At 56.6% G+C, this 12,424-nt stretch overlaps 1 protein-coding gene and 1 long non-coding RNA gene across 3 annotated transcripts; one reads left to right on the top strand and one right to left on the bottom strand.

Moving 5' to 3' along the window:
• Nucleotides 1-3,004: 3,004 nt before the first annotated feature.
• LOC136015993 (uncharacterized) lies at nucleotides 3,005-6,372 on the bottom strand. Its single transcript, XR_010613441.1, has 2 exons — nucleotides 6,284-6,372; nucleotides 3,005-3,815 (listed from the first exon to the last, which is right to left on the bottom strand). It is a non-coding gene; the product is annotated as an uncharacterized LOC136015993 (long non-coding RNA).
• Nucleotides 6,373-6,563: 191 nt separating this feature from the next.
• Nucleotides 6,564-10,819, top strand: SIX2 (SIX homeobox 2). Of its 2 annotated transcripts, none has more exons than XM_065682647.1 (2): nucleotides 6,564-7,124; nucleotides 9,583-10,819. In XM_065682647.1, exons 1-2 carry the CDS (start codon nucleotides 6,564-6,566, stop codon nucleotides 9,889-9,891), a joined length of 870 nt encoding a protein of 289 aa, XP_065538719.1. In that variant the 3' UTR covers nucleotides 9,892-10,819. The 2 variants fall into 2 exon arrangements, with proteins under 2 accessions (XP_065538719.1, XP_065538718.1); XM_065682646.1 differs by having other exon boundaries at nucleotides 6,564-7,123; nucleotides 9,588-10,819.
• The last annotated feature ends 1,605 nt before the right edge of the window (nucleotides 10,820-12,424 follow it).

Below are 12,424 nucleotides of genomic sequence, written 5' to 3' on the forward strand. Positions count from 1 at the left end.
AGGGCAGGGGGAAGGTTGCTGTTATCAAGAACACACAGGACGTCTTGTCATAGCGATGAGCTACGTGAATTACCTTTGACAGTGCTGGGGGAGACTTTACCATGCTGAATCTATCTGGAAGACTAAAGGGTATTAGGGACGAAGCCTCGTCCTCTCTCAGCAGCTGTCGGAGCTGAGTATTAGAGCCCTCTAGTGAGATTTCTCAGAGTGGATCTCCGCCTCCGGCGCTGTGGGGCCGGCCCCAGCCCACCCCGCGGCCGGGGGAGCCCCTTTCCTTTCTAGAGGGGAGCCGAAATTCCCCCTGCGCTGCAGGAGGCGGCCGTAGGTTCGCTCCCCCGTTAGTTCAGCGCCACACGAGCCCCACGGGAGCGGGAGGCTCACCTGCGCCGGCCCCACGCGTGGGGTGCCCCGAGGCTTCGGGACTGCGCACCCACAGAGCGGCAAGACGAGGGCAGGCACCCCGAACCTCTCAGCAGCCTGGGGAAGGGAAGGAGGGAGGGAGGGGAGAGCAGCCAGTGCCTAAAAATACTCCCCTGTCAAATCCCCGTGAGCCGGGAGGGATGGAGATGGCAACAAAAATGCCTTGAATCGGTAGGAGCAGTGAACAATCTTCGTGCTTTCCTCATCATCTTGGAATAATCAGCGGAATTAACTGAGGTCGAGGAAACAGGCTCTTGGGTTAGTTGTGGGAGGCTGTGAGAATAGGGGGCAGCCATTAAAAGAAACCTGATCGCTATTCATCAACTCGGAAGAGGGGAAAGGAGGAAGAAAAAAAGACCTTCGTGGCTCGAGCTCATACCAACCTGGTCTATCTCTGATCAAGAAGATCCCTGGAAACAAGAAGTTTACAAATATTGTCAAATTGATGCTTGTAGTGTGATTTAAGTTGTCAATCCCGCAGAAGCCCACCAGAAGTTTAGTTTCAATACCCTGCATTTTTGGCTAGTTATTGCCAATCCCCTAAGGCAGAAAGCTCTCTCTCCCCTTATTTTAACCATATGTGCCTTTTGTTGTTGTTGTTGTCTTGTCTGTAAGCTGCACGCTGTCTGCTGAGAGGGTCCCCTTGTGCCGCGGAGCATCTGCGGAGGTCCTGGCGGCCGGGAGCGGAGGGGGTTAGGAGGTGGGCACCAGCCTGGCCCCCCACCCTGGGCCGCCCCCCCATTCGGCTGTGCCCTCTGCGGGATCCGAGCCTGGCTGTGGGCCGTGGTGGGGGGGAACACCCCGAATACATATCGATGCTGGGGGTAACGGCCGGGACGGTGCTGGTAATAGAAGTGAGTGAAAACTCCCAACCCTGAGCCCGAGATTGAGAAGGGATAACATAAAAGTAATCAGGACCGGCCGCCTCAGCCGGTTGGGGGGCTATCGGGTTTCGTGGGGAGCGCGGGAGGTTACGGCGCCTTGAGCTGGGGACACAGGACCGCCCCGGGGTCCCATTTCACCAGGGGGGGCTGCCGGGAGGAGGGGGGGGGGGGGGGCCGGGAAGGTTCACCGAGGCCAGCTCAGCCACGTCGCATCGGGCCCCAATCTCTTAATTAATACATCTCATTCGTAAATGTTATTCGAGCACCTCTGGTCCGGGCGTCAGGTATCGGCTGCCGGTGAAGGGGAGCAGCGGGGCTGTGGGCGCTGGGCCTCTCCCTGGGGTGGAGGCTCCGCTCCCCCCGGCCCCCAGCGCCCCACTCTGCCGCCCCGCAGCCCCACAACGCTTGCTTTCAAGCAGAGATTGTTAGCATAATCGAGTTACCCGCTACATATCTGAAATCCTTGGCCGGTCCCCTTGAGGAACAGCACACTGCGCGCAGCAAAAGCTTTGAATTATTCCTTTCGCCCCAAATCAGGGAACAACAAGCTATTGTTGTTTGTCTTCATTTAGTTACGCGCATGGATCCTCCGACGTGTTTTCTGTTTCAGCCGGGGCAGGGTCTCTGTGCCATCCGTGACGGGATGGACCCGGGTTTAAAACAGAAGGCGAAAAATTAATAAAAGAGTGAATAAATAACTGGAGGACGGGGGGGGAACAACCGCCGTTCCGGGTTGCAAACTGCCTCCATGAAGCCCCGGGTGAGCTTTGACTGCCTGAAGCTGTTGTGTCTCGCCAGGGAGAAACGTGTGTGCCCAGGGTGCCCTGGGAAAGCCGCTGAGACACCCCCCCACCCCCCCACCCCGGGTTCGGGATGCAGAGGGCAGGTAGGCCCGGGATCCTGGCAAAGGCTGCTGTGATTCAAGGAAAATGCCTACCGGGAGTAGCAGGTTAGCCGCAACAAGCTTTCGGCCAAGTTAAAACGCACTGATTTTAAGGGGGAAAAGTATTGCACCCCCTCCAGAAGGAAAGAAAGTCAATAAATAAATAAATAAAAAAGAAATAAAGGAAAACGTGAAGTCGCTTGTCATTTGCCTGCTCTCCCTTGCCACCATAGTGGACATGTGCAAGGAAGATGTGCTTCTTTCTGTCATGTGAAGATAGCGGGGTTTATCATCTGCTCGCTAATCCTGCCGGTCAAAGCGCCGGGCGGAGAGGGACCCTCTGTCTCCCTGCCCTCCCCACGCGGGGAGCCGAGCCCCGCTGTCAGGGACACGCTTTTCCGCAGCCCCGTGCGAGTGGGTGCAGGGTCATGGGCAGCGGTTTTCCAGCATCCCGCCTTTCTGGATGGGGTTTGGCCCGGGCCCTGCCATCGGTATCTGAGCCCCTGTAGAAGGGTCAAGGCTGCCGCAGAGGACGTGATCGTAAGAAAAGATGCGGGGCAGGAGTTTGGGTAAGTTAGCCCCTGTCTTTAATGGTGCCTTCAGTGGGAGCGGAGCGGGCCTGCAGGCTCCCGCACTGACTGCTGGCTACAGGGAGACCGTGGACGCACAGACGAGGAGAGTTTCAGATAACCGAAGAGCTCTTTTGGCACCCACTCGTGGACACGAATCAGTTCCGTGCAGTGAAAGGCTCCACAGAAGAGACAGGACCTCCTCCCCCCTGCAGTCTGCACCCTGGTTAATAAAAAAGAGCATTACGATAACAAAACGGCTCTTTATTTCACTCGTATTTCGCAACGGCTGTGTTGACACCGACGGTCTTGCACGCTGCTTCGTGCGCGGCAAGGACTGCTCGGAGGGGCGAAGCGTTTCCCGAGTGAGCCCTCGGCAAAGTCACATCGGGACCGGGATAAGCCCCTGGGCTTCTCGGCCGGGAGGCAGCGGGGCCGGGGACAAGTTTCAGCAGCCCAGATAAAACCTTCCACAAGGCAAAATGCCCCCGAGGGAATGGGGGCAAACGATAGCAGGCGATTCGCGCCTCCTGTGCTGAAATATTGGAGCGAACGAGTTCTTCCTCCCAAAAGGAAAAGAAGCTCCTCGCCCGATCGCTCGATTCGCTCGCCAGTCGGTACAGCTTGACTCGCCCCGTGTGCCGTGGCTTTGCAGCCGGTATCGCTCTCTCTTGGCTTTGCAGCCAGTATCGCTCTCTCTTCTAGCATGTACAGGAATATTTCATTTCCCGAAAGTTAAAAAGCAGTTGTACAGAATTTGGATCCAGATGTCGCTGATTTTCCATTGCTCTGGAAAGCGAGCTGATACAGGGTGCTCGGAAAAGGGCTAGCCCTGCCTCTGCCTGGCGCCCCGGGAAGGGAGCAAGCGTTCCGTGCAAGCTGCAGCCCGAAGGCTAAAACAGCTAAAGTGAAAGCGCCTACGGAGGGGCTGGCGCATAGATTCCGTACTCACATTTTAGTGTTCTAAGAAGACACTTTCTCAGATCTAAGTCCATGCAACAGGTTTTGACATCTCCTTTCCGGCTAGGGCGAACAGCTGCTCCCGTTCAGATTCAACCGCTGTGATTGTGAGATGGAAGGAGAGGAAGCGGAGTCAGGTATACCCCTAATAAACGTGGGGCGGCTGAGTGCAGTAGTGGGGAGGGGAAGGGGGTGCAGCTCAGCCCCTGCTAACCCTGTTCCTCGCTGCCGCGGTCCCCCGTGCGCTATAATCTCCTTCGCGAAGGGCGCACAGAGGTGGGAGAGGGGTTTTGTGCTTCTCTCGCCGTTTCTGAGTAACGTTTGCCGTGGATCGGTTCTCCCGTCCCCTGACCGTTCGCTACAGCTGGGGCTGCGAATTATCCAGCCACTTAGGTCGGCCGGAAAGAGCTGAGATCGGGATGCTTTCGTTTACAAACAAGCACAGTTTGAATCCTGCAGAAATCGGCCGGCATCAAGGCACTAAACGGCCGAGAGCTCATTTTGCAAAGGGAAGGAAGGAGAAACGGGCAACGGGGGGGTAGGGGGGTGGGTTACGGACCCGTCACTAGCATTCCCGAATTTGTTTTAAACGAATTTGAGCTGTCTCTCCCTTGCCCTGCAAAGGAAGCTTCTATTTTGCGTCCCCGGGGGATCAGGAGCTTGCCACCGCTCCTTGATGGCAGCACTCGCGGAAGGGCAGGACAGGTAGGAAGACACGCAGCTTCCAGAGCGGAATGCTCTCGAGGAGACACAGACATGGATACGCACGGGCGCCCGGACACGCTGGGAGCTGGACGCGGGCTGATCTGCTGCCCCCACCTTCCTCCTCCTCCTCCCTCCCTCCCCTGCCGCATTTCGCCTGGCTGCAGCCCTGGCGCGGCTCCTTGCCGGGAGCAGCTCGCCGCTGCCCCGGCCTCGCTCCCTCCGGGGACGGCCCCTACCCCCGCCCGGGCAGGCACGGGGGCTCCGTCCACCGTCCTCGGAGGGTCAGGCTGCCTGGCGGGAGGCCGCAGTCCGGTCTCTTGTGGCCTCCCTGAATCCCTGATGCGCCGGGGCGGCTAGAAAGGTACCGTGGTAGGGACCCACAATTGCAGAGACCGCTCCTGTCAGGGCTGCAAACGGCGTAGAAAGAGCCTATGGGATTAGTTATTACTATTTCTCCGCAAACGGGAAACATTAAAGGCCGTGGCAACTGCCCTGAGGTCCGGGCCGGGAGTCTCCTCCCGAGTGCCGCCACCCGGACGAGCTCCGGCGCCCGCCGCCGTTTTCGCCTCTCCTGCGGGGCACCGCACAAGCCCTGCGTTCGCTGAGCTCTCCCGCTCATCCTTCCCGACCTTTCGGCTTGCACAGCCTCTCCCCTCCGCCTTTCACTTTGTGCAGACTGAAAAGGTCGGGAAAGGATACGGGTCCCTGCCCCGCACAGGCAGTATCATAAAACGCCGTGCAATGGGCACACGCGGGTGATGAGGGTCCGCTTAGTCACGAGAAGCGTCTCTGACTTTTACACGTGTTCCTCTCATGGACTAAACACCCCGACACACGCCTGGAAATCAAGTAGAAATAAATGCCCAACGTCCAGTGAGCACCAATGCCAGAGCCCGGCGCACCGGAGCGTGACGGGGCACGGCCGGCGGCTAACGAGAAGCAACCCGTCCCCGTCCTGTGTCACCGTGCCCCCTCCCAGCTCCCGGGCAGGTACGACCAGAGTGTAATGGGATCTCAGGTCAGGAACAGGGTCTCTATTGTACATGAGAGGCCCCTTCCCTATAAAACTCTCCAATAGTTGTTACTGGGCGCTGGGGAGGAGGTATAAGTTAACGCGTTTAGAAAGAAACATTCTGCAAAGGCCGGAGGCTGGTTTTTCTCCCCACCGCAGCCGCGGGTGCGCGGTACGGCAGAGGTCCGGACCGGCGGGGCAGGACTGGGGCAGCGGGATCCAGACGGGGCTGCTGGGCCCGGCCGGGGCGGCGGCTCCGTCCCGCAGCGCCCTGCGGCAGGAGGCAGGGGCCCGGGCTTCGAGCTCCGGCGCTCCCCCTCTCCCCCGATGGGCGCCTGCAGCGTCAATCACGGCGGAAATTTCTCCCTCGCTAGCTAATATCTGAGCTCGCAGGGCCGCCTCTGAGTGGATCTGAGCAATCTGTCAACCCAGCCGGGGAGCCACCTCAAAACAGATCGGGTTACCCCTGATTGACAGCGTCACCATGGCAAATAATTTGACTAAAACTATTGTCTTCTCCTGGCAGTCCCCGGGTCAGATAACCGGACCAATCACAGCGCGGATAATCACTTTTCATGCCAGCTTAGAATAATATTATTAAAAAAAAAAAAAAAGGGGGGGGGAGAGAGAGAAAGAAAGGGGGAAAAAAACTCTGAGAGGGAGAGGAGCGAGGGAGCAGGGCTTTACCACTATATTATGCGGGATCTTGCGGCGGCGGGGGGTGGGGGGGAAGCAGGGAGATCCCAAACCGGCGGCCGAGGGGGGTGGGGGTGGGAGAGCCGCGGCCGCTGCGAGCGCTGCAGATAGGAGACAAAAGAGGCACGAAGTTACTCTCGCAACTTGGACTTACAAAAAGGAGGCGGCCGGGTGGAAAAGGCGCCCGCGCTCGGGCTCCCGACACTTTTCCTTCGTTTTTTCTCCGCTCTTCGCCTTTTTTAGCCCGGCTCCCCAGACCGCTCCGGGCCCGGCGCCGCCGATGGCCGCGGCCCCCCGCGCCCGGCCGTGACGCCCGACCGGGCCCCGCCGGGCGCCGCCGCCCCGGGGCCGGCCCCGTATGCCGGGCTCTGCCCGCCGTCCAGCGCCGCTCTCCTCTATGCGGCCATAGGGTGCGCGGCGGGGCAGGGCTCACCATGTCGATGCTCCCGACTTTTGGCTTCACCCAAGAGCAAGTGGCCTGCGTCTGCGAGGTGCTCCAGCAAGGCGGCAACATCGAGCGGCTGGGGCGGTTCCTCTGGTCCCTCCCTGCCTGCGAGCACCTCCACAAGAACGAGAGCGTCCTGAAGGCCAAGGCGGTGGTGGCCTTCCATCGGGGCAACTTCCGCGAGCTCTACAAGATCCTGGAGAGCCACCAGTTCTCGGCGCACAACCACCCCAAGCTCCAGCAGCTCTGGCTGAAGGCGCACTACATCGAGGCGGAGAAGCTGCGGGGGCGACCCCTAGGGGCGGTGGGCAAGTACCGGGTGCGCCGCAAGTTCCCGTTGCCCCGCTCCATCTGGGACGGCGAGGAGACCAGCTACTGCTTCAAGGAGAAGAGCCGCAGCGTCCTCCGGGAGTGGTACGCCCACAACCCCTACCCGTCCCCCCGTGAGAAGCGGGAGCTGGCCGAGGCCACCGGCCTCACCACCACCCAGGTCAGCAACTGGTTCAAGAACCGCCGGCAGCGGGACCGCGCCGCCGAGGCCAAGGAAAGGTAGGGCTCCCCCGCATCCCTCCGGCTTCCCCAGCTCCCCCGGCTACCCTGCCGCTCGCCCCTCTCCTGCCGCTCTGCCCCGTTCCCGGATGCCGGCATGCCCGGGAGGGAGTGGGCTCCCCGCGGCAGGGTGGGCGCTCGGCGACGGCGTCTGTCCGTCAAAAGCAGCTCCAGGAGACGCTCTCGGGATCCCTTCCCCTCCAAGATCCCACTCCCCGGTGACCCCGGGGCAGCCGCTTCTGCCGGGGGTGCTTCTCAGGGCCGACGGCGACCCCCGGTTAAGCAGCGCGGCCTCCTCCTCCCTCCGCTTCCAGGCGTCGGAGTTCGGGTTGCCGGTGCTGGTCCGCGGTCCGGCGGCGGGGCCCCGGGCTGAGGGTTCGGTGCCCCGCACAGCTCGGAGAGTGTCCTTGGGGGTTTCTCCGGTGAAAAGAGGGAAAGCCGGGGAGAACAGCCGGGAGCGAGCGGATCTGAACGCTGTCAGCAAAAGTCCTCTAATGCTGGGTCCCAGCGTGAGGAGGGAGACCTGGACAGGGACTGGCCGGAGCAACCTCTTATGGCGCTCGTTAAATTGCGGTTCCTATTCGCTACCCGGCAAGGTGCTCCCGAATGCATGTTAATAGAAGTATATTCTTAGACCGAAGGTGATTCTGAAACTGGGGGGTTTTTTCGTTAAATGGAGTGAAAGCACTGTTAATTGCCGGGCAGAGTTTAATGTCTACGTCTTTGGTGTTCGGGGTGACTTTTCCATCAGCAGTCCCTGTGCCTTAGGAAGACTGTTCGAAGAAGGAAAAAGCGTCCTCTAGCTTCACAGTGGCTCCTCTCTAGGTCTCCGAATTGCCCGGTCCATACGGATCTTATCGTATGACCTGCGCGGTTAATTAATGGATTAGGAATCTCGCGTAGATCCGTGCCTCCAAGGACACTTCTCTTTTTGTTTCTGCCTCATGTGGTTTGGGAAGGGCCGCGCAGCTGTGCAGCCCGCCAGGTTCGGGCTACGTATGGATTTGATCCATACATTTCCCCAAACGGTGCTAGCGCTTTAATTTTCCTTCAAATCCTCACGAGTGTTGTTTTTACGAGATGTAAGAGGCTCTTTTTATTGCTGATAGAAGGGACTCACCTTCAAATATCCAAAGGAAATGAAGGTTACGCTTATTCCATCTTTTCTCTTTTTTTTTATTGGGGGGGGGGGAATCAAATTTTACAGGTCTCCAGAGACAAATAAGATTTTTGACATTGAAAAATACACTCAACTTCATATTGCACTCCAGGCGTTGGAAAACAGACCTTTCATGGGAATGCCATTCACTCAAGCAAACTTGTTCAAACAGAGCTTTTTTGTCTGTTTTAATTTTTTTGGCACCGAGTATCTCCAGCCACATCCTGCAGCCCTTATTGAGAAAAAAGCGTCAGCGCAATGGCTTCGCTTCTCTCCACCAAACTCTTCAGGATAGGGCCCCTCTACCAGATAGCGTCCTTCGTAGCTTCCGCAGAAACTTTGTTTAAAAGGAGACTTGCAATGCCTTCAGTATTTCAGACAGGGCTGTGTTTCAAGGATTTCTACCAGGGCTATGTCTAAAAGCCGCGTTAGCCTTGGCAAGACGGCCGCCCGCAACCCCTCTTGCTCCTTTCAGTTAAAAAATAATGCATATATATACATACGTACATACATGTGTCTAGAAGGGCTTGGCCAGCCTCCAGCGATTTCTCGGTATTTACCGGTGGTGAATTTGGGAATACCGCCCTGCCTTCCCGAGCCGGCCCCTGTCTGTAGTGGCACCGGTGGTGCCGGTTCCCTTCTCCGCGGCTCCGGGGAGCAGCCGCCCGAGATGGGCAGAGGGATGGCGGCGGGCGAGCGGAGGCTTCCCCGAGAGGGCCGGGTAAACAAGGGAGTTACGTCGCTTTCCTTGCCTGATCTTCCATATTGGGCTATGTTTTGAGCTTTAAGCTCGGGAAGAGGGAAGGAGAAGGGCCCAGTTACTTAAGCAGAAGCCTTTCCCCCCTCGGTGTGAGCCCGGAGGGGGGGACGGGCTGCTGCGCAGAGCGATCTTGCTGCAACCCGCCGTGCTTCGGCCTTCCCAGGACCTTCTCTTCAGCTCCAAGAGCAGTTTTAAAGTTAAAAAGTCGATTTCACTTTTTTATGTCTTCCTTCTTTCTCTTCCTCCCCTTTCCCTCCCCACGCTGTGCAAACGCTCTGGACTCGGAAAATGACGTTTTGGCAAAGTGACACTTTCCGCTGGGCTAGTGGGAGACTCTGTTTACAAGCTCGGCAGACCTTAGACCTCTGCGCCAGATGAAGAGGCCTTGGAGGTTTGCAGAGTTTGTAAACCTCCCGTTCCTGCGTTCCCCGCCGCTCGCCGCCCCCGGGAGCCAACTCCCCTCCGCCCTGCTCCCGCTCCCGCGGTGCGAGCCGCGGAGCGGCGGCCACACGGTGATTTCCATCCCTCTTTTGTGTTTCCTATAGGGAAAACAACGAGAATTCCAACTCCAACAGCCACAACCCGCTCTCGGCGTCAATGAACGGGAATAAGACAGTTTTGGGGAGTTCGGAGGACGAGAAGACGCCGTCAGGGACCCCGGATCACACCTCCTCCAGCCCCGCGCTGCTGCTCAGCTCCAACCCCGGGCTGCAGCCCCTGCACAGCCTCGGCCACCCTCAGGGCCCCAGCGCTATCCCCGTGCCCAGCGCCGACCCCATGCACCACCACAGCTTGCAGGACTCCATCCTCAATCCAATGTCATCTAACCTGGTCGATCTGGGCTCTTAAAACCGTGTACGCGCTCCCTCCTTCGCACCAGCCCGCCTTTCTCCTCTTTTCTTTCCTTTTTTTCTTGTTCTTTTTCTTTTTTCCTTTATTTTTCCCTCCTTAATCTTATCAGAGACTTTGAAAGCGATGACAAACTCCTTAGTGGATGTGTTGTGCCCTTTGTCAGCAGGCTGGCTGCGGGTTTGGAAGGAAGGTATCAGACCCGGCTGTGGGCAGTGATGTTGTGAAAAGCCTTAAGGGTTACTTAAAGATGGTCTCAGGAGTGTAGGACAGGAGCTGTGATTTTTCACGGCAGGCTGTAAGGCGGTTCGGTATAGCAGCTCTTTTCAGCCTTAACTTCACGAATCTCTCGGTGGTGTCACTCGATAGGGCTAGTCTGTGTGGAAAGAGGCACATTGGTAACTTTTATTTGTACTTTTTTGGGGGTGGGAAGGAAAGGGAAGCGCAAGGCCACTGTTGCCATGCCTGTTTGGAAGTTACACATCGCTCCCATTATCCTATTGTAGCTATGTATCCGTGGCAGGTGTACGATGTACAATTTCAAGTAAGAATACAAAAGTTGTAGTCAAGTTATAGCAGCAACACGCGCTCTAGGCAGACTCTGTAACCTTCTTGTAGCTGATGCTATGCAGAGAGACGGCTTCTTTGGCCTCGTCCCTGTGGTGCTTTCGCCATTTGCTGGGTGGGAAAGGAAGTGATGGCCCAGCTCCGGCCCCAGAGGAAGGCAGGGGATGATTCTCCCCTCGGTGTGCAACGACGGCAGGAGCAGGCTTTACAAAAGAAGAGGAATTGCTGCTCAAGTTTAGACCTAAACGACAGTATCAACCGCAAGTCACTCACCTTAGTTTTGTTTATTGTTTATATTATGTGAATACATTCTTTGGAAAATATTTCTGCTTTTATTTTATAATAAAATTTAGAAATCTAACTCGGCGTCCGGTTGCTTCACTCACCCGCGGGGTGGTTTTGGATGCCCGGTAGCCAGGGCTCACAGAGCTCGGCCGGGAGAGGCGGCGGACGCATGGGTGGTGTCGGGGGCCCCCCTTTCCGGGGAGTCAGACTGCGCCTTGCATCCCTGCTCGGTTTGGAGTGTCCCGCCGAGCAAGGGCTGGGCACGTCGCAGTGGCCGGGCCGGAGAGTGGGGTGCACCGGAGAGGAGAGGCAAAGGGACGGGGAAGGACGGGCGCTGCGGGCCCTTGGGGCGAGGGGAGAGGTTGCCCACCCGTTCCCCCGAGGGTGCGGCAGGGCAGGCTGCGGGTTTTCCCACCCCGGCAGAAAGCCGGCTCGCTGCCTACCTTTGCACAGTGATCGCCACCAGACCCGGGTCCAGGTCCTGCATGACTGGACTGCAACTGCCTTCCCAGCACCTGTGGGAGGGATGCCGGGAATGGGGTTTCTCTAATCCTATCCTTTTTCTACCCTTTTTTTTTTTTTTTTTAACTTTTCTGGTGGCAAAAGTGACAGGCAAGTTGCTTGCACGTTTGCTTAATGAGAAGAGCTCAGGGTGATTCCACTACGGCTTACACCCTCCCTACCAGCTCTTTACTACGAGCCGACTGTGACAAATCATCTGGTTAAAAGGCTGTACAGAGCTTGCAAGGGAATTTATTCTCTCTCTCTCTCTCCCCTCTTTTTTATTTTTTTGTATTTTCTTCCCTAAAATGAAAATCTTGTGAAAAATAAACCGAGAAAACGATATGGCTTCAAGCGGGATAGAAATATGTGTAGATCAGCAAAGATCGTGTCCAGGTTTCAGACGCTGGCTGAAATTTCAACCAGCGGGAGTTTTGTGCGGGCAATGTCCTAATTTGATATAATCTGGGGATGGATTAGCGCCTCGGCGCGTTTGTGGGTGTCTAGTAAAAGCACTTTTCTCTGAGGCCCCGTTAAAGTCTATGGAAGGGAAGGTACGGATGTTGGTAACGGGAAAGATCGGCCTCGGGAAAAGAGCTCTCTCTTACTCATGGTTACAAATCCAGTGTTACAGAGGAGACAATGTGGTATATTTAGGCTTATGTTCCTCCTGTTTCTGTTCTTTGGGGTGATTTTTCGCCAGCGGAGATGATGTGGCTGCTGCCTGTGCTGTGGGAGCGTACCAGTGTGGTCCTGCGCGCATTAGGGTCTAAGTATCAGATCCTGTTATTTCCGTGGAGGGGCATCTAACAATTTTAGCTATGAATTTTAATCCTTTGAAAATAAACATTTCACAAATAGAGGAACCGCTGCTTCCTAGGGATACAGACAATCCCAGCCCTCTGTAAAATAACATGCAGTGGTGCATTATAGCAAAGAATGAATTAATTGGCTAGTTAATAGTTTTGTGCTTTTAGAGACAGAAGTAAGTTTGGGAAGGAAAACAGAATGACTGGGTTAATAAAACATGGCCTCGAAACCGAAGTAAAGCCTTAAGGCTCTGCCCGCTGGAAAGCAAAAAATATAGAGAAAGAGTAAAGCCAAGATGGGGAACACTTAAAGAGGCAGTAAGAAAACAGGATGGGGTTTGTGCGGTTAATAAAAGGTCATATTGCACAAA

Source organism: Lathamus discolor, chromosome 5, assembly GCF_037157495.1.
Source record: "Lathamus discolor isolate bLatDis1 chromosome 5, bLatDis1.hap1, whole genome shotgun sequence".
In the NCBI taxonomy this organism is placed as follows: Eukaryota; Metazoa; Chordata; class Aves; order Psittaciformes; family Psittacidae; genus Lathamus; species Lathamus discolor.

What these genes read in the sequence shown, in the direction of transcription:
- SIX2 (XM_065682647.1), top strand. Translation starts at nt 6,564, where the DNA reads ATGTCGATGCTCCCGACTTTTGGCTTCACCCAAGAGCAAGTGGCCTGC. An exon ending in CCGCCGAGGCCAAGGAAAGG is followed by an intron (nt 7,125 to 9,582) that starts TAGGGCTCCCCC and finishes TTTTGTGTTTCC; the next exon opens with TATAGGGAAAACAACGAGAA.